The 25,045-nt window shown below is 40.4% G+C and overlaps 1 protein-coding gene across 1 annotated transcript in view; it reads right to left on the bottom strand.

Moving 5' to 3' along the window:
• The window catches only part of LOC144768712 (serine protease 33-like), a 91,980-nt gene that overhangs the window by 27,911 nt on the left and 39,024 nt on the right, over nt 1-25,045 (bottom strand). The window contains exon 2 of the mRNA XM_078652583.1: nt 11,704-11,975. Coding sequence (XP_078508709.1) covers nt 11,704-11,975 — 272 coding nt within the window. The remainder of the gene's footprint in view (nt 1-11,703; nt 11,976-25,045) is intronic.

Consider the following 25,045-nt stretch of genomic DNA (forward strand, 5'->3'; position numbering starts at 1 on the left):
CATCAATAGTTTCCGTCATGGTCTAGCCTTACTGTCTCCATGTAAGAGAAATACTGTATTAATATTCATAGAATACATGTAGAATTATGCATGCACCAGTCTTAGAGTCTATTAGCTTTTGCCCTGATAACTTTTGGATTCTATCAACATGTACTCTAAACACCAGATACCAGATATGCCTTGGGTACATGTCGCTCTGACACTCCAGACTTTAGTCTCCTCTTCTAGCACAGAAGTCATAGCCCCCAGTTCTCTCTGGTAACACGTCATTGCCCGTTTTCACGCACCACTAGGTTAGAGGTCCCAGCTGCTCAGGTAGCCCCCTCCATGTTTCCGCCCCGTTTATGACACTTCTGTTACGTTTACATCACATGTCTATGTACACGCCCTGTACACGCCTTCTTGTTACATCATTTTGCCCTTATCTTTCGCGACTGCTACGAGTCACGCCTACTGCTACGCCTACTGTATTGAATGTAATGCAATTGTTTTAATATATATACTGTGTACTGTTACTGAAAGTTGCCAATATAGCCGATGCCAATCCCCGATTCCCATTTCCCCGGCAGCTGCCATCCCGTACTATTGCAGGCTGTCCTGTTCCTGTCCTTATGCCTGATTAAAGCCTGTCGACTCAAGATACCTCGAATCCTGACTCTTATTTATTGAGCTACCTGTTTTATTGATTATATGAAAAATAGTACCGGTAATTAATTATTTATTTACCACACTACTACCAACCTAGGGAGACATCACTTAGCCGGAATGGACCAAATAAAAGCACATTAAGGTTTCAATGCATGCATAAAAAAATGCAGTTGCTTCCTTCCCTATGCAAATCATCATAGAATGAAGAGCGTCTCTACCCACAAACAGACAACAACGTTGTGAAAAAAAACAATTGTTTGATCCCACCACTGAATTTAAGAGCCTTCATTGTGAATACAGTTAGCCCATCTCCCTGTAGTGTGTGCATTGACCAGGTGAATTTCACTGCCGTTTTTTGGTCTCAGGGGGGCGCCCATGCCTTCATTCAGGGAGGAGAAGAGTAAGTTGGTTTCTATCTCTCCTCAGTGCTTATCGCCGTTCACATATCCCTTGCTAGGGTGTCTACAGGATGCCCTGGACTGGCTACCAAGTTGTTTCCCTGACATACTTCCCTAGTGATTTTGACCCAAAGGGAGACGATGAAACTGTGGTGCATCTTCAAAAATATCCCCAGGATGATGACTGTCCTCTCGGGTCCCCAGCGAATACCTCAAACATTCACTGTACCTAGGCCCAGCACTACTCGTGGGCAGGCAGAGGGACTTGTGGAGGAATGGGCTTAGCCCAGGCCTCTTTGTTAAGGGTGTCCTTCTCGCGTACACACATCCAATGATCAGTGTAAACATCCCACTGGATCAGTTCCACCCTAGGGCCAGCACATGTATAGCCCAAGGAAGCCGGGTCCTTCTACGATCAAAATTCCTGATTGAAGGCCTTGCTCTCTTCCTGGCCTGAGCCTGGCTTTACTTCTTTCGGGTTGGGCACAAGAGCCTGGCAGAATAGGACTGCTATGTAATTCTAATATCCCCAGAAGAAGGAGGTTGCTTTCTAAGGAGAAATGCTAACCATTGTTCAAAGCTTCCTGGATGCTAGATGGATTCTTCAATGACTAGATGGATGCTGTTTATATCTGCTGGTTGGGTAAAGACAGATATGCTCAAGCTCTGCAAGACATACTGAGGAGGAAGAGCTGGGTGGAGGCATGCATCTCTCTTCATCTCCGGTCCCACCCTTCTGTCAGAAAGTGCGAACAAGAGAGTCAGTAGACCCTCTCCTGAAAGCTTATCCTCTCTGCAGCAGTCTGAAGCCTTAGAAACCAACTTTAGCTACTACATACCTATTCTAAAATCACAGCACTGGCTACCTCTCCAACTACAACCATATGGCTGCCACAATAGAGGGCCAACTCATGCTGTTAATAGTCCGCTACCTGCCCCAGGGTAGGAGTTCCCTAAAAAAGAAATGAAGACCCATGAGAATGGATTAGGTTGATGGAAATTAACACCCCTGCAACACCCAAAGGCTGCATTGTAATGTATGGGAAGTTACACACCTGATGGAGCAGATTTCATCTGCAGTCATGCATTGTTTATTTTTTTTTGTGCTTCAGACAGGCTGCATTTAAATTGCCACACACATTTTGGTGCTAGTTAAAAACATGGCACATGAAAAACAATGAAAGTGAGGCCTATTCAGTCTGACATGCTTGTGCTGCATTAACATGTGTTTTTACAGTGTAGAGAAAAGTGGCCTTTTTAGCTTTGAAGATGATTTAAATGTGTTTCTCTCTTCCCAGCTCATCCCTTGCCAATCTAAATTTATTATTCCTGTCTTAATAGACTTTGACTTGTTGCATATTTTGATAAACATTTTCAGTTAATAACACCTCTTTTTATAATGTGTGTGAATTAATAATGCACTAAACACGACACAAGGGACTAAATGCTTGTTTGCATGAAAAGCTATCTAAAACATTAAAGCATGTTGTTGTGTGTGCTGTATTAACAGTGTGCGCTATATTAACTGTGTGTGCTTTTAAATGTTACACTAAAAGCATGAAAATGCTATTTTCACATTTATTTAGCATGTTGTCATAAACAATAGAAAAGCTGCTTTTCACTAATAGCTTGGCTAGGTAAACATTTATAAGGGGTATTAGTATGAGGGAGGGAAACATAATGGACAGATTTACATGAAATTAATATTATCTTTGTGTTTGTTTTATTTTTGGGGCCTACACAAAACATGGCTGCCTGTGAATCCATCAAGGCTATGGCTTGCAATTTAATGAGAAGGGAGCATGCGCAGACTGTGGCAGCTTTCCTCATGACAAAAAGTCAAGGACAACCTGAATTTTTGTAACTGTGCCAATGTACCAGTTAGTTAAAAGTGTCCATCTACTGCGCTGAGAAGGAAGGAAGGATGAATTAGATTGAAACATTTTTCCTAGTAAATGTTGCAAATGTTTATAAATGTAGTTATTCATGTATGCTTCTTTTGTTAAGACTAGTGAAGTCAGGTTTTTAGAATGAGTCAGGGAAGTGTGACCTCATGCATCATGACTGACCAATCACGTAAAGGTTTTACTGAAAAATGTTACATCTTTGTGTACTCTGCCAATAATTATGGTATAAATACTGTCCTCTCTGGATGGGGGCTGGCACTTCTTCTTTTTCTCAGCTCAGCTGGCTTCTATGGGTTAGGTACGAGAAACGTCCCGGGAGATTGCTGAAGGGCGGGCTTGCGTCCGAGGAGTGTCAGGGGGAAGTTTCTTGCTTCCACGTCATATCTTGGCACTTCATGCCACATTCCTTTCAGGCCTGTGAAGGGCGGGCTGCTTTCCTCTTTAGACACAGACAGACAGAGAGTGCAGTGGATCAGGATAGGATTAGATGCTAATATGTTTTGACTAATTAATTAGGTCTGAAAAGATGTATTTGATTTATGCATTTATTTCTCTTAATAGCATATTTTTGCAAACTATTTAAGTACTGATTAGCTTTGCAAGACTATTTTTCTTAGAAACTCTTTAAGACTTTTGCGCCACATTTTTCATAACTACATGTAATGCTTATATGCAGACTGTAATGTGTTCTGTATTATTGATATTTTTCCTGTTTTCCAAATTCTGTAACCTGATTGATATTTTACTAATGAATAAAGGGTCAGAGAAAAATTAACTTTTTGACTAGAAAATAAAACCCTTTAAAATAATCAACAACTCTCTTTATTGTCTTACAATAATAATTGTATTTTGACTGTTCATCTTTATTTAAAGTCTCCTGAAGGTAATACATGGTGTGAAGGGCCCAACACCTTTTGAGCGGTAAATTAGAGGTAGCATGGAGGTTTTACATTGAGAAACTACCAGAAGAAATTACCGCTCTCCATCAGTTTTTGGTAACAGAGGATGGTTATTATTGATTAGTTTGGTGATTAGTGATTATTGATTTCACCATCAACTATTCAACTAATGGATCATTGACCTTAAGAGGGAAATAAAATAATTGCCCAAGTTAGATAAATGTCCAAGTCCTGATTCCTGACTCCAATGCTCAGAACCTGAAGACTGGCAAAGCAGTACTGGCAGGTGATGCAAGAAGTGGTGTGAGTATAAATAGGGTTGTGAAATGTTGTTAATGTGCTAGCATGTTTTTTGAAGTGTTGAAAATAGTAAGGATTTTTTACTGTTGGTGATATTTTGCTCATTTTGAATTGATGGTGTTATTGATTATATTGGTAATTTCATAGGACATACTTTTTTGGTTATTGATTACATGTTTTAACTCTTCATGTTAAGTTAGTGTCTTGTTCTATGTTGTCTGGAACACGCAGGTATGCACACCTGTGGAATCCCGGGAAGGAATAGCGGGTGGTAAATGGAAGCCACACTGCACTGAGGTTACTCGTCTGTTGGAATAACACTGAGAAGCTAGGTAGGGCTGGCAGTGTTAAATTAGGGACTATTTTCTGTGTGAGTGATTGATAGCAAAGAGTTCGCTGGTGAAACTTTGGTCTGATATCACCTAGAAAGGGTCACACCAAAGGAGTAGCAGGTTCTTCTGAGCTTGATTGACAGCAAAAGGGTTCGCTGGTGAAACTTTGGACTAAGATATATCCTGAAGGATAAGTCCAAAGGAGTAGCAGGTTCTTCTGAGCTTGATTGACAGCAAAAGTGTTCGCTGGTGAAACTTTGGACTAAGATATATCCTGAAGGATAAGTCCAAAGGAGTAGCAGGTTCTTCTGAGCTTTAGTGAAAGGTAAGCGGAAGGGATTTACCTGTAGTGTTTGAAGAGTAAACGGAAGGTCTTACTTTGTGAAGGGTAAGCGGAATGTGTTACTCGCAGTGAATATAAATCTATCCTTTATTTAGCACAATAGACAGAGTAGCGAATGTATTTATGTTGTTACTAACAGAGTTATTGATTAAGAGAAATATTGCAGTAAGATTTTGTGGAGGGTCAGTGGTAGGTGTAAAACTGACTAAAATTGAGACTGACAGCTTTGGAGAAAAGAAATTGCATTGAACTATTGCAAAAATGAAACTGTTTGAAGGTTTAAAGAAGCTGTTAGGAGGTAAAGTGAAAAATTTGTTTTTTATTGGTGATGCTCCTGAAGGAACACCTGTGCATTTTATGTCTTCCAATTTGGGACAAAACACATGTATGTGGGTTCACCAATGGTGCAAGATTACTGAAAAAGAGGGTGCTTTGAGGTTTCCAAAAGATGGTACTTTTGAATTGCAAATTATTGACAAATTAAGGGAAGTGTTATGTGAAATAAAGACACCATCTAAAGCTGCACAATTTGAGGCCTTAAGCATGTGGGAAAAAGCAGCAAGAGAGAAAGCAAGTGAGGATGAAAAGGTAAAGCACCAGATACAGGAGAAGGGAATTAATGCTGACAATGAGCTTCAAATAAATAATCATTCAGGGAATAAAATAATGGATGCATTGTTAACTGAGTGTCCACCACTTTATGTGGTTCCCATGAAAAATACTGATAATAGTGCACCAGTAAATACTACAGGGGCTACTGCTTCTGTTGAACAGAGAGAAATACAGACTGAGAGAACTGTGCAGGCATTTTATATTGACCCATTACTTGTTGATTCAGCACTGACAGTGATACCTCCAGGTGTTACTGCTTCAAATGTGCCTGATATAGTTAAAGAATTACAAACTGCAGATGCAGAGATAATGCCTAGAAAAATTATGACTGTCCCAATTAATATGGTCCCTACTGAAAAGGTTGAAAGAGCTGCAGAAAAAGTGATTATGGCAGGGTTTATTTCAGAAACTCAGAATACAGAGATTATTGAACAGAAATTACCCCAAGCACTGAAAGGTGAGAGAAAAATGGTATTTACAACATCTGCAGCCCAGGATAAAATGAATGTAATTGAAAATGGGATTTTTCAAACCTGCTTTGAGGAAGCAGCAGCGATTAAAAAGATAGAAAACATGGGGGAACATATTAACACAGGCCCTGAAAAAGAGAAACAGCTTAGTGTTTTACATTCAACATTTGAACATGAAGAAATTAACAGTCCCTGCTGTTTAAATAATGAAAATGTGAACCAGCATCAAGAAAAATAATTAATTTCCCTGAGTAAGGAAACAGCTGCATGTGCATTAACTACACATAATGGACTGACAGATTTGGCTCAACAATATGAAAATGATGTTTCAGGAAGTTTTCCATTTCAGAAAGGTTTCAGGGTACACATGGATGATGAAGCAAATGAGAAAATGTGTTCTTCAGGAATGCAATTGCACATTGCAGAAATAAAATATGGTTTTAAATGCAATGAGCTTGAAAAATTAGGAGACAAGTGGGCAAGAAAACATGAGAAGAAAAAGAAACCACCAGAAATAGCAAGGAAAATGGATAAGGAAAAGAAGCCACCAGATTTAGTTGAGAAAAATAATAAGCAGAATGAGGGAGAAACTTTTGCTTACTCATTGAGAGAAAAGGTGGGAGAAATGTATGTTCCTATGCTACAGAATAAAAGTGAACTTGCAGCATTTCTGAACACAATCCCACAATTGAGAGACAGAATTGTGCTGTGGTACCCACAAGTTGATGGATTTGATGAAATGTTAAAAGAGTTGTGCATTAATTTGGAAATGTTCTTTTATATTGCCATGCTGACTAAATTGTGGTTTGAATCTAAAGTTGTTGTTCAAGGGCCAGGTGAGGAGACAGTGAAAAGGGTTTGCTTGAATGCACCATCATTTTCTGTTGTTATGGAGGAAAATATAGCAGTGATTATTTTCCTGAAGGGCCAAGTGCCAGCAAAGGATGTTGATTGGGTACAGATTAAAAGAACACAGGATGGAAGTAAAGGTGTTTTGGTTTGTGCAAATTCAGGTATGGATGTTGTACTGCTGGAAAATGTGTCCTTTTGCCATCTTTATAACAGATTTGAGCATTGGAAGAAGAAAAATAAATTTAAACATGATGCACAAAAACATGGAGAAATGCAGGTGCAAAATATGCCAGTTAGGCAAATGCAAATGCCAGTTCAGAAACAGGCACCTATGGCAGGAATTTTTCAAGCACAGATGGTCCCACAAAATATGGAAAATGCCAACATGAATTTAAATAAGTTGTCCAGAGCCAATGTGAATTATTTCCAGAGACAAAATCAGAACCCAGTTCAACAGGTTACTGTGTTTGCAAATGAGAGTTTTATCACTCACAATTCAGAATTTACCAATTCCATTGTGAAGGCAGTGGAAAGTCCAGATTTAGTAGTGGGAGTTTTAAACAGAGAAATTACAAACCCATTTTTAGAAAAATGTGAACCAAAAATAGGCCCATTTGAGGAAAACTGCAAAACTGTTGTCTGTGACTCAGGCATAGCAGGAAAACAATTATTTTGCAAATTAAGCAGCACATATTACTGTACACCAGATAATGCTATTTTTCAGATTCCTGATGAGGATGTTCATTTTAAAATGGCCCAACAAGAGACAGCTGTAGCATTATTTTCAGAAAAGACAGTTGAAAAATTACCTTCTGCTTTGGAAAAAATAATAAACACAGAAATAAGAGAGTTCACAGAGAAGGATGCCAGATTAATAAAATGTGCAGAACATGTCTTATTAAAATTTGAACCAGATGACATGTATTCAGGAACAGAATCAGTTGCAGGAATTTTACCAATAGAAGGATTTTTGATGGAATTGATTAGAAGTTTGTGTAACTTTCTGATCACGGGTTCACAGAAAATAAATGAAAAGAACAGAATAGTGCAGGAGATTAAAAGCATATTTTTTCCATGTTGTCCTGTGGTACCGAATCCAGCCAATATATTTTTTCACATTCCATGTGGTGAAGAATGGCTTATTTTTATTGATTTTTGCCAAGCTCATGTCACAGTGCCATTGCATGAGAATAGTCAGGAGTACTGTCAAAAAGAAGATGAATGTCTGGGACACAAAATTGGAAAGGGAGGTAGAAAGGTGTCACCAGAGAATGTGGAAATAATTTCCAAGATGAATCCACCTCAAATTCAGAAAGAAGTCAGGACATTTTTGGGCATGGTTAGCTGCTGTAGAGAGTGGTTACTAAACCTTTCCCTAGTGGCTAAGCCTTTACTGAGGCTGACACACTCAGGTGTGTCTGATCCGCTTCCATTGGACAACAACTGCACAAAAGCATTCCTAGAGTTGAAAGAGAAAAAATGGCGCGCCCCAGCACTAGGAATGAAAGTTTATTTGAAAGAAAATACACTAATTTGCAGTGAGAGGGAGGGCTGCGCTCTCTCATTGCTTATTCAAAAAGATGAATGTTTTCAAAGGTCTGTGATGTATTGCCCAATGACCTTTGACCCTAACTTCACAGAAATGTCAGCAAATGAATTGGACTATGATGAAAATGAATATGAGTGTCTAAATATCATGAAAATATGCATAAAGCCAAATTCAGACTTGAAGGATGAACATCTGAGTCAGCCCAACAATGTCCATTTTGTAGATGGCCCAAGTTTGAAAGGTGACACATTAAAAGCAGCACATGCTGTGCTCCTTATACATGATGTTGTCAAAGCTTCATGGCGTTTAGTTATTACCCCAGCCCAAAATTCGAAATTGATTGCCCTTACCATAACATGCAGTATATCTGCTCAATTGGGAGTCACTGTTGTCATGGAAGAGAGAAATGCTAATTCAGTTGCACAAAATTGTGCTCTGTTAGCATGTACATTCTATGGAATCTTCACAGATGAATTAAAAGAGGCTCAAGAAAATGTTTTTGAAGCAGCACAACAGGGTTGTATCAGAACTGTTTTTGAGGGAAATGACAACTGCATAGTGGCAAATGTGTTATTGCAAAGACTGATGCCCAGGTATAGATTGCCAGTTTCTCTAAAATCAGATCATAATGTGGGCTTAAAGATAATAAGTGCAGAACAACAGATTGGACAAGGAATGGATTGTAGCTATCTGCCTGAAGTGTCAAGCATAATAAAGCAACACAATGGCAGCACTGAGTTACCTTTGGCAAAAGACTGTGTTTTAGCAACACTAACTTGGCTTGAAAATGCATATGCAAATGCACTTGTGGAAAACACTGAGGAGAACACTAACCATTGCTGTGTAGGTCTGGTTGATATACAGTGTGCAGTTTCTCACCAGATTGCAGCTGCTACACAAGATCTGCATAATGGATGGTGCAACGGTTTTGATCTGAGAGATGCTGTGGCGAAACATCTGAATCTGATCAAAGTGAAAATAAGAGTGAAAGGCCTTGGTTGAAAAAGTGCAAAGGATTGATGGTGCTCTGCCAGAGTTTCTCAGCACCTAAGTAGTCTAATTTGCATGGAAAAAGTACAGAATGCCACACTTTATGAGCCATTCTGATGGCAAGCTGATGACACAGAGCAAAGAAATGCTGAAACTGTCATGTTGAATTCCTTTTTTATTATTTTAGTTACTTATTTTAAAGAAGACTAACTGTTCCAAAAAGCTACTTACAGAACTCTGCACTAAAACAATTGAACTTGGCTATATATGATCTGATTACAGACCAAACTTGTGTTTGCCTTAGAATTAGAAGTAACATTGTTATATGCTCAGCTTTTGCAATTTAAAAAAAAAAAAATAAAAAAAAAAATACTGTCACTTGTGAAATTAAATATGTGTGATGAATTATAAATCATTTTATTATGATTTGAATTATCAGAAGGGTGGATTTGATGGAGCAGATTTCATCTGCAGTCATGCATTGTTTATTTTTTTTTGTGCTTCAGACAGGCTGCATTTAAATTGCCACACACATTTTGGTGCTAGTTAAAAACATGGCACATGAAAAACAATGAAAGTGAGGCCTATTCAGTCTGACATGCTTGTGCTGCATTAACATGTGTTTTTACAGTGTAGAGAAAAGTGGCCTTTTTAGCTTTGAAGATGAATTAAATGTGTTTCTCTCTTCCCAGCTCATCCCTTGCCAATCTAAATTTATTATTCCTGTCTTAATAGACTTTGACTTGTTGCATATTTTGATAAACATTTTCAGTTAATAACACCTCTTTTTATAATGTGTGTGAATTAATAATGCACCACACACGACACAAGGGACTAAATGCTTGTTTGCATGAAAAGCTATCTAAAACATTAAAGCATGTTGTGTGTGCTGTATTAACAGTGTGCGCTATATTAACTGTGTGTGCTTTTAAATGTTACACTAAAAGCATGAAAATGCTATTTTCACATTTATTTTGCATGTTGTCATAAATAATAGAAAAGCTGCTTTTCACTAATAGCTTGGCTAGGTAAACATTTATAAGGGGTATTAGTATGAGGGAGGGAAACATAATGGACTGATTTACATGAAATTAATATTATCTTTGTGTTTGTTTTATTTTTGGGGCCTACACAAAACATGGCTGCCTGTGAATCCATCAAGGCTATGGCTTGCAATTTAATGAGAAGGGAGCATGCGCAGACTGTGGCAGCTTTCCTCATGACAAAAAGTCAAGGACAACCTGAATTTTTGTAACTGTGCCAATGTACCAGTTAGTTAAAAGTGTCCATCTACTGCGCTGAGAAGGAAGGAAGGATGAATTAGATTGAAACATTTTTCCTAGTAAATGTTGCAAATGTTTATAAATGTAGTTATTCATGTATGCTTCTTTTGTTAAGACTAGTGAAGTCAGGTTTTTAGAATGAGTCAGGGAAGTGTGACCTCATGCATCATGACTGACCAATCACGTAAAGGTTTTACTGAAAAATGTTACATCTTTGTGTACTCTGCCAATAATTATGGTATAAATACTGTCCTCTCTGGATGGGGCTGGCACTTCTTCTTTTTCTCAGCTCAGCTGGCTTCTATGGGTTAGGTACGAGAAACGTCCCGGGAGATTGCTGAAGGGCGGGCTTGCGTCCGAGGAGTGTCAGGGGGAGGTTTCTTGCTTCCACGTCATATCTTGGCACTTCATGCCACATTCCTTTGAGGCCTGTGAAGGGCGGGCTGCTTTCCTCTTTAGACACAGACAGACAGAGAGTGCAGTGGATCAGGATAGGATTAGATGCTAATATGTTTTGACTAATTAATTAGGTCTGAAAAGATTTATTTGATTTATGCATTTATTTCTCTTAATAGCATATTTTTGCAAACTATTTAAGTACTGATTAGCTTTGCAAGGCTATTTTTCTTAGAAACTCTTTAAGACTTTTGCGCCACATTTTTCATAAATACATGTAATGCTTATATGCAGACTGTAATGTGTTCTGTATTATTGATATTTTTCCTGTTTTCCAAATTCTGTAACCTGATTGATATTTTACTAATGAATAAAGGGTCAGAGAAAAATTAACTTTTTGACTAGAAAATAAAACCCTTTAAAATAATCAACAACTCTCTTTATTGGCTTACAATAATAATTGTATTTTGACTGTTCATCTTTATTTAAAGTCTCCTGAAGGTAATACATGGTGTGAAGGGCCCAACACCTTTTGAGCGGTAAATTAGAGGTAGCATGGAGGTTTTACATTGAGAAACTACCAGAAGAAATTACCGCTCTCCATCACACCAAACCAGTCTGCAGTGATACCTTTCTCATAGAAACAGACAACTGTTGCTTATGTCTTAACATTGCTAAGAAAAACGATAAAGCAATTACGCGGTCATCTATGAACAACACTCACTTGAAGAGCCAGTGGTACCCCAGCCGGTGACCCAGCAGTTTAAACCAGATGGGAATGTGACCGACGAGTCTGGCAGGCAGATGGGCAGGATGAAATCCGTGAAGGCCACTGTGTTCGTCAGCTGCAGCAGCAGGATGTCCCCAGGACCTCCTTCAGAACTGTAGAGAGAATTGACGATGATCTGCTTGACTGTAGAGCACTGCGAGTTAGGGTTGGAGTTCGAAAGCTGGTACATTCCCAGGCAGACAGTGTAGAATGACTGGGCATAGTTCCTACATGAAAAAGATTTAGGCAGCATAGTGAATAGAAGCTAATATCACATCAATTATTAATAAAACACTACTAACAATATGAAGTGAAGTTCTGGGTCATTTGGGAATTCGGTCAAAATCAAAAGACAAGAGTTGAGCACAAGAGGTGTGGTTTGACATATATTCTACACATTTCTTCAGCTGGCTGATACAATCTACGCAAACAAATGATGGATGGAATGCTGAATAAATCATACATTCACCCCAGTGAAGAGATCTGGGTTAAATCCATCTTTCTTTTTATCACCATACCACCCCAGTTTAGACCCATCCATATGCAAATCAGTCTTGACCCTGTGCCTCATGGGACCAGTCCAGACCGAACTGCCAAGACAGGTCCTCCCTGTACCAGAAACAACCATCCTGGGTTCGGTTTCTGGGCATTACCCTTCATCAGCCAGGTTAGCTTGAATCCAGTGGCACAGTGAGCAAGGGACCCACGTCTGGGCATACCCATCCCACTTAGAGTAAAAGGGGTGCCACGCAAACAAATGATGGACAAATTGCTGAATAAATCATACATTCACCCCCAGTCAAGAGATATGGGTTCAATCCATTGTTCTTTTGCTCACCATGCTACCACAGTTTAGACTTTTTGCATTTGTCACCCCAAGTGGGACGATTATGCCGAGAAATGGGTCCCATGCTCTCCATGCCACTGAAGTCAACCTATTACAACACTCCCTAGCACACGTAATGTTTCAATACAGGTCATATAAACCAGTGTTTCCACCAATTGTCACAACATAGTAGAGATGATTCTTTTCTTTGTGGTTCAATTTCAAGTTTATTCTTGTGCTCTGGAAACTTTCACACAGCCGACATGTGTTTTGTCGTTTCGGGAATGTAACCCACGACTTTTTCAAGGCTGTACAGATTGAAAAGAAAAAACATAAAGCAATATGTATATAGACTGCAGTTTGGTCTTGGTTCTAATTACATGAAATCACTACTTCTTATGTTTTAGAAGTTGCCCACACCGTGGTCTAATTACATGGTTTAGTGACCAATACGAACGGTGGTGATACAGGTTTAGTATGGAGATCAAAATAGAGACGTTTGTCACGTAACATTGTATAAGTATAACACAGAATGTACCTCTGAGAAATTCAGACGGTCTATGATCCTGTTATGAGGTGGAGAGACCAAGTGCCCTTTATTTGTTATAATCGGAAGTGCATAGGTGATAGTGTTGTCAAGTTTGGCAGACGGTGATGTGTAAGTGATAAAAAGTCATGCATGAAAAATTATATATATGTGTTCTATTGTTACAACAAATACCTATTTCCAGGTCTGTTCTTTTGTTTCTGCAAAGGATAACATACGAAAGCGTACATGAGTAACCTAATATTCTTGTAGGCTCATTATAGATTGAGAGATGTAATACACGTCAACTTACGTGTAATGCGGTGATAATTTCAACCCGCATAAGGGTTCTACGTAAGCGTCCGTGTCTAATCTTTAATCGTGTTTCTGGCCTTTCTATGGCTCCAACTCAGTCAAGGAAGCTGCAAAGTATTAGTATGAATAATCAGTACCGCGTTAGCTAATCATATTGTGTATCTTTAAGTATCTATGTGTTACAGGACGACATTATAACTACTGAATGGGCGAAAATTGTAATAGCCTGGATATTAACTAATGGCACAGTCTAGTGTGCTCCAATATTGCAAGTTGATGTTAGTGTACATTCGGTAATGTCTCTTGTCGAGTCCCTCAAATTCTGTTTTCCTTCTGCAGGCCCATTTGCAAGCACTGCAGTTGCCACAACTATAAAATCCCAGTGTATGTACGTTTAGCGATTCTTACTCGAGCGGATTTGCTTCGAATGAACGGGGGACCTCAGACTTTAAGATAAGACAGGCGAAAGGTAAGTTGACCGGAGTATCGCACAGCGTAGCACGATTCGAAGCAACAGATTAGATTAATCCCTGGGCAATAATATTGAGTACTACCTGTATTAAATGTTTCGGTTTCTATATTCAGAACGCGCCGAACCTTACATGTAATAACAGATTTCCAGAGTAAGTGGGCGCTGTTAATTCAAAGCACCTAACTGGTGCTCACAGTTTGTATAGTTCACTGGCTCTGACATTTCTAGTAACTTAATTTTTGACGTAGCCGGTTCCATAACTGGACCGCGCTGGGCTGGCGTTTCAGCCAACGGATGACTTCAGCCATTGGGCACTTATTTTACGAGAGCCATTGTTATGAACAACCTTTTGAGTAAATAATGTTGTTTATATACCGCTTTGGGCCAGATAAGAATGCAATAGACTTATGTTATCATAGGAGGTTTACTTTATAAAGTCGCATTTCAGCAGTGCGTGTTCATAGATATTGACAACATCGGGCGGCATAGTGTATAGTAAATTACAATATTGGAGCACACTAGACTGTGCCATTAGTTAATATCCAGGCTATTACAATTTTCGCTTGGTCACCCATTCAGTAGTTATAATGTCGTCCTGTAACACATAGACTAGCTACTTAAAGATACACAATATGATTAGCTAACATGGTACTGATTATTCATACTAATACTTTGCAGCTTCCTTGACTGAGTTGGAGCCATAGAAAGGCCAGAAACACCATTAAAGATTAGACATGGACGCCCCCCGTAGAACCCATACGCGGGTTGGAATTATCACCGCATTACACGTAAGTTGACGTGTATTACATCTCTCAATCTATAATGAGCCTACAAGAATTTTAGGTTACTCATGTACGCTTTTGTATGTTATCCTTTGCAGAAACAAAAGAACAGACCTGGAAATAGGTATTTGTTGTAACAATAGAACACATATATATAATTTTTTATGCATGACTTTTTATCACTTACACATCACCGTCTGCCAAACTTGACAACACTATCACCTATGCACTTCTGATTATAACAAATAAAGGGCACTTGGTCTCTCCACTTCATAACAGGCTCATAGACCGTCTGAATTTCTCAGAGGTACATTCTGTGTTATACTTATACAATGTTACGTGACAAACGTCTCTATTTTGATCTCCATACTAAACCTGTATCACCACCGCTCGTATTGGTCACTAAACCATGTAATTAGACCACGGTGTGGGCAACTTCTAAACCATAAGAAGTAGTGATTTCATGTGATTATAACCAAGACCAAACTGCAGTCTATATACATATTGCTTTATGTTTTTTCTTTTCAATCTGTACAGCCTTGAAAAAGTCATGGGTTACATTCCCAAAACGACGAAACACGTGTTGGCTGTGTGAAAGTTTCCAGAACAGAAGAATAAACTTGAAATTGAACCACAAAGAAAATAATTCATCTCTACTATGTTGTGACAATTGATGGAAACACTGGTTTATATGACATGTATTGAAACATTACGTGTGCTAGGGAGTGTTGTAATTGTTTGAGGCAGTAGCCAATTTAAAGAGGAATAGTGGTTCCCTTTACCTTTTAGCACCGTCCAATAGCATTGCACCAATCATATTGTGTTATTTTCTAAGTGGCGCCAGGCAACCTATAGCAAACCACTAGCAACCTTATCTCACTGAAGTCAACCTATCCTGGCTGATGAGGGCTGAAAGCCTGAAACTGGCCCTAGGATGCTTGCTTCCAGTCCAGGGAGGACCTGGCCTGGCAGTTCGGGCTGGACTGTTCCCATTGGGCGCAGGGTCAATACTGATTTGCATATGTCTTGGCTCAAACTAGAATGGCATGGTGAGCAAAAAAATGATGTATTTGGCCCAGATTTCTGTACTGGGGTGAATGTATGACATTGTTCTGCATTCTGTCCATCGATTGTTCTTTTTGCAATAATAAAATCTACAACCACATATTTCGCCACACCCATCCAGCTAGGTTTTCAGTCTCCCCATCTGGTAAACAAGGGTGCTGTTATTAGAGACCTTCCTTTCGTTCAAGGTCATAAAAAATAAAGCAGCGCTTTATTGAAGGATTTACTTGCCTTCTGTTAGACCTGGCATCATTGGCGTGAGTCTCCCTTCCATTTTTGACAGATTGCCTCTTCTGTTTTGATATGTTTTGCTGGATTTATGCTTTGGGCACTGTGCCACTGCTAATCAGTGCCACAGTGCAAGAGCTCCCTATGTTAAATTAATGTACTAATTGGTTATTCCATGATTGGGTTATTTGATTTATCTGTCAGCCCCTTGTACAGTGCACCATGTGTGCCGAGGGCTTGTAAGTCAAATGCTGCTGGTGAGCTTGCAGCACTGGTTGTGCCACCCACAGAAGCAGCTTGTAAAGTGTGTCTCAGGCCTGCCATTGTAAGGCCTATGTGTAGTCTAGCACTGCCATGCCGACTTGGCCAAGTGCACCCACTTGCCAGTCCCTAAACCTTCCCTTTGCTTCATATTAGACACCCCCATGGTGGCCCAAGGGCCGGGTGCATTGTAAGTATAAGGTGGGACATGTTCCAATGTGTGTAGCATGTTCTAATAGTGAATTACAGCCATTTTCATTTTTCACAATTGAAGGCTACCTGTTCTCATAGGCCAGAATGGGCAGTAAGATTATTACATTCTTATAATCCTAACTGACTCAGGGAACATGGTCAAAATTCGAATTTAGTATGCCTGAACTCAGAATAATAAAGTACATCTTTTAGTAAAGTTTATTTTAATATTCTGTGTTTGCAAATACCACTTTTAGAAGGCAGGTATTTGCTTGCCTAACCATTTGAGGCTGCCTCTGCTGGGTTGTGTATTCCATGTCTGGGTTTGTGTGTGACAGGGTTGGGGAATTCCAGGAGACAGGCTCCAACAGCCCAGTAGTGAATAGAGAGATTTACATCCAGATGGGAGGGATGAGTGCACCTGGGACCTGAATAGGGCTTGACCTTCCCTCTACAATGCTGGCTCCACCCCCTGTGGCTTGTCTGATGTCTCTGCACTGTAAAAGGAGAGGAGGAATCTTGTCAACAGAGTGCTCTAGAGCTGTATCTACCCTCCCCTGTGCCGGCTTCACCTCCTGTGGGGCGGCTGATGTCTCTGCCCTGCACAGTGAAAGGAAGAAGAGAGTCATGTAAACAAAGTGCTCAGGAACTGGTTTGGACTAGGCAGAAGCCTTTCAGCTTTCCGAGAACAAATGATTTTGGGGTATAAATATTGGGACCCTGATCCCAAGAAATTAAATCACTTCTGAAACAAGAAACCTTTCTGCCAAGGAGAAGAACTAAGGAAGCTGGCAGAGGTTTAGACTGCCCCTCTGCCAATGTGCTGTTTGCTGGGTTGGCCTGCAGTGGTTGCTTCATTGCCAAGGGAAAGGAGAAGGAACTTTGTAAGGACTTTCATCTACAGAATATTCTCCAAGGGCTTGAACTGTTCTTGCCTCCTGCTGAAGTCTCAGGGACAAAAGACTTCTCCTCCAGCTCCCTCCTGAATTTCCTTGCTGGGAATTCTGACTCCAGTCACTTGCATGCCGCTGGGAGCTGGAAGCGCGATGCTTCGAGAAGAAGCGTGTCGCCGCCGCAGCTGAAATCATCGCAACGCCGGAGAAGCGAGCCTTCGCCGCATCTCCCTGGAAGCGTGTGTTCATCAAAGCTGTCTGCTGTCGCATCACCGGAGAAGCGTGACGCTATTGAGAGAGTCGCCATCATATCACCGGAGAAGCGCTTCGCAGGGCCTGTCGCGGCTCCAAAGTACAGTGTCGTAGCAAGGCTGCCAGAGTGTCATCGCATCATCATCGCATCGCCGCATCAAGGGCGCCATCTTCTCGCATCGCAACTGGATCATCGCATCGTATCTAGGCGCCATCTTGCGCACCGCAACGGGCCCGCAGGCCGAGAATCTACGCATCACCTCCGCACCGGTAAGGCTCGCGATGAGACCCCTACTCTGCGCAAGCACTGAGGAAGGACGCAACCATTCCCCAGGTCCCGGAACCGACGCATCTCCCATTTTGCGAGCCTTTTGTTCACTTTCCGTTACACATCCAGGTACTTTGTTGAGAACTTTGTTGCATTTACCATCAACTTGAACTACAAGACTTTGATCATCTTTTAAGTAATCTTAAGTGTGGTATTGTGGATTTTTGTCATTTGTGGTCTTGTGTTTAAGTCTATATAAAGAATACTTATTTTTATAAAACCTGTGTTGTGTCCATCTGTAGTGTTATCACTGTATTACTGTGTATATTCACAAATGCTTAACACACTGCCTCTGGGATAAGCCTGTCTGCTCGTGCCAAGCTACCAAGGTGGTAAGCAGGGGTTATCAAGGAGTGTAATCCCCTTATCCTGACTTAGAAGTAAGGGTCCCCATTTGGACAAAGGTGAATACCATGCCAACTAGACACCTCCAGATCTAACACCTTCCAACCTTTAGTCAAAATAGAGATAAAAAACAGACTATATGAAACATAAGGGGGCCGTCAAATCAGTCTGTCTTTTTTTTTCCTGCTTTAATGTGCTGATACCGAATCCGTTAGCACATTATACCTACAACTATTGACTTTGGCAATTCTCATTGCCTCATGCACCAACACCAGCAACATGTGGGCCCTTATCTGCACGTGTCTTCCCTACACTATAATGAGAGAAATACTGGTTCACATTATGTGGTCGCAAAAGGTGCTCCCAAGCAGTGCTGATTATAGACTGATGTTTACTTGCTTTATACAATTAGATACAAGGTGGTCCCAGCTGATTTACTTTTCAACAATTGATACTTTTCCGATAGCAGCTGTAGGAAATGACCATCTTTTGCTTGATGGCCCCTCAGATTTCTTATCCTTTTTGTTTTACTGGCTTTAGAACTCTGTGCACATTACCCCTGCTATTCAATCAAGTCTGTGCTCCCCCTTTTAACATGGTCAAATTGCCATACACTTAAATGGAATATTTACCTTGCCTGTAAGTCCCTAGTATGTAGTACAAAATGCCTCTGAGGCCTAGATGGTAAATGCCACTAGTGCACTGCAGCACCTATTGTGCTATCTATTATACTGGCAGTGCACACATGGCTTAGATCTACACATGTAGCCTGTTACAATGCAAAACATGCACTGTGACTTGTCAAAATAAACTCCTTTTAACAGGTCAAACCTTTTATTTTAAATACTAAGACCACCCGTATTTTGGGCTTACTTGCAATAAGGCAAACAGGAACTACAGCAAAAGAAGAGAATTCAGGGACTGGAAAATGTTACCCATTTGCTTAGGAAGGGGCAGGAGTCAGCCCACCCAGGAGCTCATGCCAGGCATAAAAGTGGAAAATGTGAAGGGGACTGGGCCTTTTGTCTGTGAACCGAGAAGTGCCCCGGAGGACCTGACCTGCTCCCTCATGTACACAGGACAACAAAGTGAACTCCAAGGGTCAATTAACTGGCCTCCTGTGTGGCTACAGGAATACAGCAAGCGGCAAGAGGTCATTTGCTCGGAGTACCCAGATGATCAGTGGAAACTTGATCTGGACTGAACCCTGCTGTTGGCTTCTGCCCGACACCCCTTGAATCTCCAAGTGCCATCCAGAGGTCCTTGGGTGGTTAAAGCTGTACTTCAGTGGTGGAATTAAGTCAGAATGTAAAATATTTGACCAGAGTGAACCTGGTTGGTTTATCGATCCACGCTCCATTGCGACCAGCCTCAAATTGTCCCTAGGTCATGGCCTACTGTCACCATTGACTATCATTGGTGCTTTGTGTTATTTTAGCACTATTTCTACTTAAAACTTAAAAAGCATGATCTCCAGTTCCCTTTATTGGATTTTGTTACTTTGATGTCATTGTATTCATGATGTTTAATTCTATTTTTCTTATTCAGTTTGGAATATTTATTGTCTGAAATGTTGGTACTGCAGGAACACTTGAGACATTTCCGTAAGTTAAGCAGGTTTGCTCTGTGCTATAGCTTCCAGGGGGTTGAACTCCTTTTAATTTAGTGACTTTAAGGGTTCACTCTGATTAGGGTTGGGATTATTCGTAGAGGTGGATAGTCACCCACCCAAAATATTAATCTAATTTCTTACAGCAGTAATTTGTGTTTCCCTAGCAGATGCCATCTCAGTTCTGACAGCACATGTAATTTGCCATTACGATGGAAAAACTATATTTATTTGTATTAAGGTAGTAAAGGGCAAACATGAGCAATATTGAGAAAAATGTAAGAACATTTTCAAAACCATAGGAATGACAGATTCCAAATGTTAGTACTTATTTGACCATCACAAGACCTTCTGAGACAAATACAGAATAGAACTTCAGAGGTGGTGGCACATTTATATTTTGGGGTTTAGAAGGATGATTGTTCAAAATGAAACTGTTTGGAGCTGGTCCACCACATAGTCTACCACCATTATGTTTCCCTGCCAATTGAATGACATGTACTTCCATTGAATTTCTAGTGTGGAGCCTCAGTCATCACACCACACATTAATGATGTAAATATCAGCCTATTAATATAATTACTAGTTCTTTTCCCAAAGACTATGTCCACCTTTGGATCACCTTCGAGATCCTTTAATGTGGGTGGTTGATGAATATCTAAAGCGGAGCGAGAGAATTTACTGTTGGAGGTAATATAGGAAATATTTTAGCTGATACCAGAGGTAAACCACCAAAAAGGGCTACACTTGATTGATTATGTACAAAATAGATTTGATTTCATTGTGTCTAGCCCATGATGTGTTATTACTAATATCTATGCTGATGGTCATGTTTAAGAAAGTCATAGCGCTTCAGATGGTAAAGAAGCAGTCCTTTGGAATTCTGATCTATTTAAAAATCACTGAAAAGGTGCAATTCCATACATGCCTTGTGCATGATAATCTTTTACACCCTCTTTAGGCAGGATTCATGATTGATAGTAAGACCATATCTTTCATCAACTCTTTCCTTAATATCCTCTGCAGGGATGCTGATCTAAACAACACAGCTTTGATCTTGCGTACCCAGCTCTGCCATTTTATATAGTCAATCACATCATATTTAGCAATCTTGTATCCCATACTGAAATTTATGGTATAGTTCTGATCTGGTGCAGCTCTTCATCCCATCAGATTGAGGTATGCCCTATTTAAAATCCACTCTCTCACGGTCTATCTATGGGGAGGGTAGCATCAGACTGTTTATGATTATTGGATTTATTTGAATGCATATGTTAATTGTTTTGTGTCCTTTCCTAAATCCTGTTTTTTGTTTGCTGTACAATCAAATAAATGATTGCTGAATGATAGGGAGTTGAAGGCTAGACAGTGCTTTGCTGGCTGTTAACAGATAATTGCGCTACCACACAGTGAGATTAAATCAGACTAAGAGATGTGATCACATTTACAAGTTATCCACTATGTCCTCAGTTTTTTTAAATGTAACATTAATATGAGATCTTGGTGAAAATGTGCTTAACTAAATGTATGCGAAATTGCTGCTATTATGACACATTGCGTCATTTCAGGGAGAAGTTTTGACACAAGATGGTCTGCTCAGGTAATTTTTTAAAATGCTAGCAGCATTATTGGTAGATATTTTTTTACCCTACCAGAGCATTTGCATAATATTTTAGCATAAAACTAGAAATTTGAATGGGAGTGGCAGTGTTTTAAACACCAATGATTGGAAATGAACACAAAATTACATATTTGAGTTTACTTTTTACCCAAATAGAACGTTTGGGTAGTTGCTTTTGAGTGTATGATTCAATTTTCATAATTGTTCATCATTTTGAGGTAATGTAATGCAATTTCACTAGAGCCAATTACATAGGTTTTGCACCCCCCTTATGTTTTATTGGAGAAAATGTCAACACAACAGAAATGTGTTTTCAGTTTGGCCCCTACATCATTACTCTTAAAATCATGGGAATACTGGTGAAGAATTTTCCCTGAAAAGTTATGTCTCAAACAAATTGAAACATCACTTTCTGCTACCACTCACTGTTGAGGGTAGCATCTCCTTATTTTTGTGATCCTCAGAGGATTAGAGTGGCAAGAGCTATAGTGCTGCCCCTTTTGAATTATGCAAGTGAACCTACGTGGGCCGTCTTAGGTACTGCTTCATCTATGAAAAGATTGAAATGCAAACACAATAAGATGATGGACAGAGCGCTGAAACGTTTCAGACACTCTTCCCCAGTCACTATTAAATCTGGGATAAATCGATCATTGTTATTTAGCTCACTGCACCACCCCAGTTCAGACCCAGCCATATGCAAATCAGTCTTGACCCTGTTCCTCAAGAGAACAGTCCAGCCGAACTGCCAAGCAAGGTCCTCCCTGGACCGGAAACAAGTATCCTGGGACAGGTTTCGGGGTAACACCCCTAATCAGTCAAGCTAGCTTGAATCCTGTAGCAAAGTGAGCAAGGAACCCAGGTCTGGGTATACTCTGTGACCTTAAGGGTGAACAATGCAAACACAATAAGACGATGGCCGGAGCGCTGAAACACTTCAGACACTCACCCCAGTCACTAATAGATAGTCAAGACTGATTTGCATATGGCCGGGTCTGAACTGGGGTGGCGAAGTGAGCAAGAGAACGATGGTGTATTCAACCCAGATCTAATAGAGACTTAGCGTATGGGGTGAGCGTATGAAAAGTTTCAGAGCTCTGGCCATCCAGAAAGGATATTGATGATAAACACAATAGAAAGATTGAAGTGAGGAGAAATGACATGTATGGTACAAAGTGTGGCACATGCAAGAATTTCCAAAAGTGAAAAGAGGGAGTTTTAATCAGCCAGGGGGCACACTCTACCTAGACACAAATGAACACGGTGGGCAAGGATGATCCAAGTGTAGCTATGAAGTTTATCGTTGCCAGAAATGTATTGCATTAAATATTTAACTAAAGAGGATTTTTTCTACTGGGAAAGTGGGTTCCCGGCACATGTGCAAAATAGCGATGTGTGCGAATTAATGGAAAAGCAAAAACAGAGAAAACACATTAAAGGAAGTCAATTATTAGAAAACCATGTTTAAGGTAAGACAATTTTAAGAACAGCAAAAATAAAATAAAAAATTAAAGGAAAGCTTCTGAAAGATAATTTTAAGGGGAAATCTAAAATCACTTACTTGGGTGGAGCTTTGTAGTAATAAGGGGTTTAAGGATGGGTAAAGTTTAGGGGTGAGGATGGGTTTTTCGGAGTTAGAATGGGTGCAGTTCAGACTTGGAAAGGGGGTTTAGGGTTCAGGGATGGGTGGAGTTTAGGGGTGGTGAGGGGTTTTAGGGTTGAAGATGGGTGGAGTGTAGGGGTGTTGCGGTTCTTTTAGGGTTCAGTTATGTGTGGAGGTTATGGGTCAGGAATTTGTGGAGTTTAGACGTGGTGAGGGCTTTTAAAGGGCCAGGGATGGATGGTGTTGTTTAGACGCTCAGATGGGGGCTGGGATCTATTGTATTTAGGGGTTTTGAGGATGGGGTCACTGATTTAAAAGAATCTGAAGTTACTGTTTCACCATAAACAAAAGGTTTTAAACCACAATAATATTCTCTGAAGTAAAGCAACGAAGTTAATACCTCAGACTAACAGGTTTATGAAAGTGAAACCAGCAACCATTGCATTTACATCTTTAAAGAGCACGTACAAGAATGTTCAAAAAATGAAAATATTTTATGGATTGGTTGCTATGTAATGGTAAATGCCATTCATCCTGCATATTTCTATTAAATAACATGAAACTGAAAAATACTATGTCTTAGTTATTTTGCCACCCTTCATTTCTACAAGACTGCCATCATGGCATCCTGAGAAGGGTTAAGGTTCTTGCCTGTTTGACACAAAATTAAGAAGGTAGTGTAGGAGACTTCACAAACTGGCCAGACTTCCCAGCATCTGAGGCTGTGAGAAATCTGGTGGATGCCCTCAGAGCAGGAGCAAGACTGAAAAACTGCATAAGTAGGAACTGGTCGCAATCCTCTTAGTGGTTTGCCTCTGACAGGACATGTGGTAATGTGTGGGCTAGAGAGAAGAAAGGATCCGCCAGCTGGGAAGGCAGAGAGATAAGCATTGGTTGCATTACCCCATTTAAGTGTGGTTTACACTGTGAGGAAGATGTATTCCCTGCACATCTTTCAGATAGTATGATTTTGTTTCAAATAATGCTGGTTTTCATTGCCACACTATGAAGTCTAATGAAACATTGTGGGAAAGCGGAGTGATATGTGGTGATGCTGATTAGGGCTCACCATGCAATACTAACATGATACCACAAATAGCGTCCTTGGAGTCACAATAATTCATCCTTAACTCAGTCCTGTAGCGAGGCAAAGGGCAGTCAGACTTTATTTGAACATGTGTTAAGCATTTGAGAGTACCAACTTGGATGATAAATAATTTACATGACTCAAAGGAAATCAGACAACAATTCATAAAAAATAAAGCATGTTTTTTTTTGTTTCAAATGTGTTTTATTGATTTTAAGAGCAAAAACAGGCATCGTCGTGCTATAGGAAGGCAGCAGGCATATAAAGCGAGCGAGACAGACAGGCACGTCTTCTCTGTAAATCGAACAGTAGGCGAGGTACATGTGCCAGATCGGAGGTGTGATGCCAAGGCAGTATGGGGTAGGTTTTGTAAGAGAACAAAACAGTAAGAACAAAAACCAAAAACCCACCCCCACCCCCAACCATCCCCTCTCCTCGCCACCCCGACCAGTGTGCCGTACATAGGAAACAGTCTCAGTAGCATTCAGGCTAGGAGTGCTGCTATGACTCATGACGTCATGGAGGGGCACGTGTAGCCTCGGTAAGTCACAGTATACGGAGGTATCTGGGGCAAGTGATCTCATGAAATTCTTTGGACAAGAGGGATAGCAGCAGTAGCCAGACCTTCTGAAATGCAGCCGTGGTGTGTGTGAGTGTAGCCTGAATGCGTTCCATCCCCAAGGTGAACCAGATTTTATGTAGCCACCCCATGTGAGTAGGCCTGGTTGTCGAGCCCCAAAGTGACAGGACGTGTTGTGTGGCCGCCTGCATGGCAATCCCCATTTGGCAACCCCGGGGAGATTTCAGGGGAAAAGTGATCTCGTAAGGTAGGCCTAGGATGGTGTAGGCAGGGAATCGCGGAATCTCAGTATCAAAGGTAGAGTCAATGTCG

The sequence above is a fragment of the Lissotriton helveticus genome, chromosome 7 (genome assembly GCF_964261635.1).
Source record: "Lissotriton helveticus chromosome 7, aLisHel1.1, whole genome shotgun sequence".
NCBI classification, from domain to species: Eukaryota; Metazoa; Chordata; class Amphibia; order Caudata; family Salamandridae; genus Lissotriton; species Lissotriton helveticus.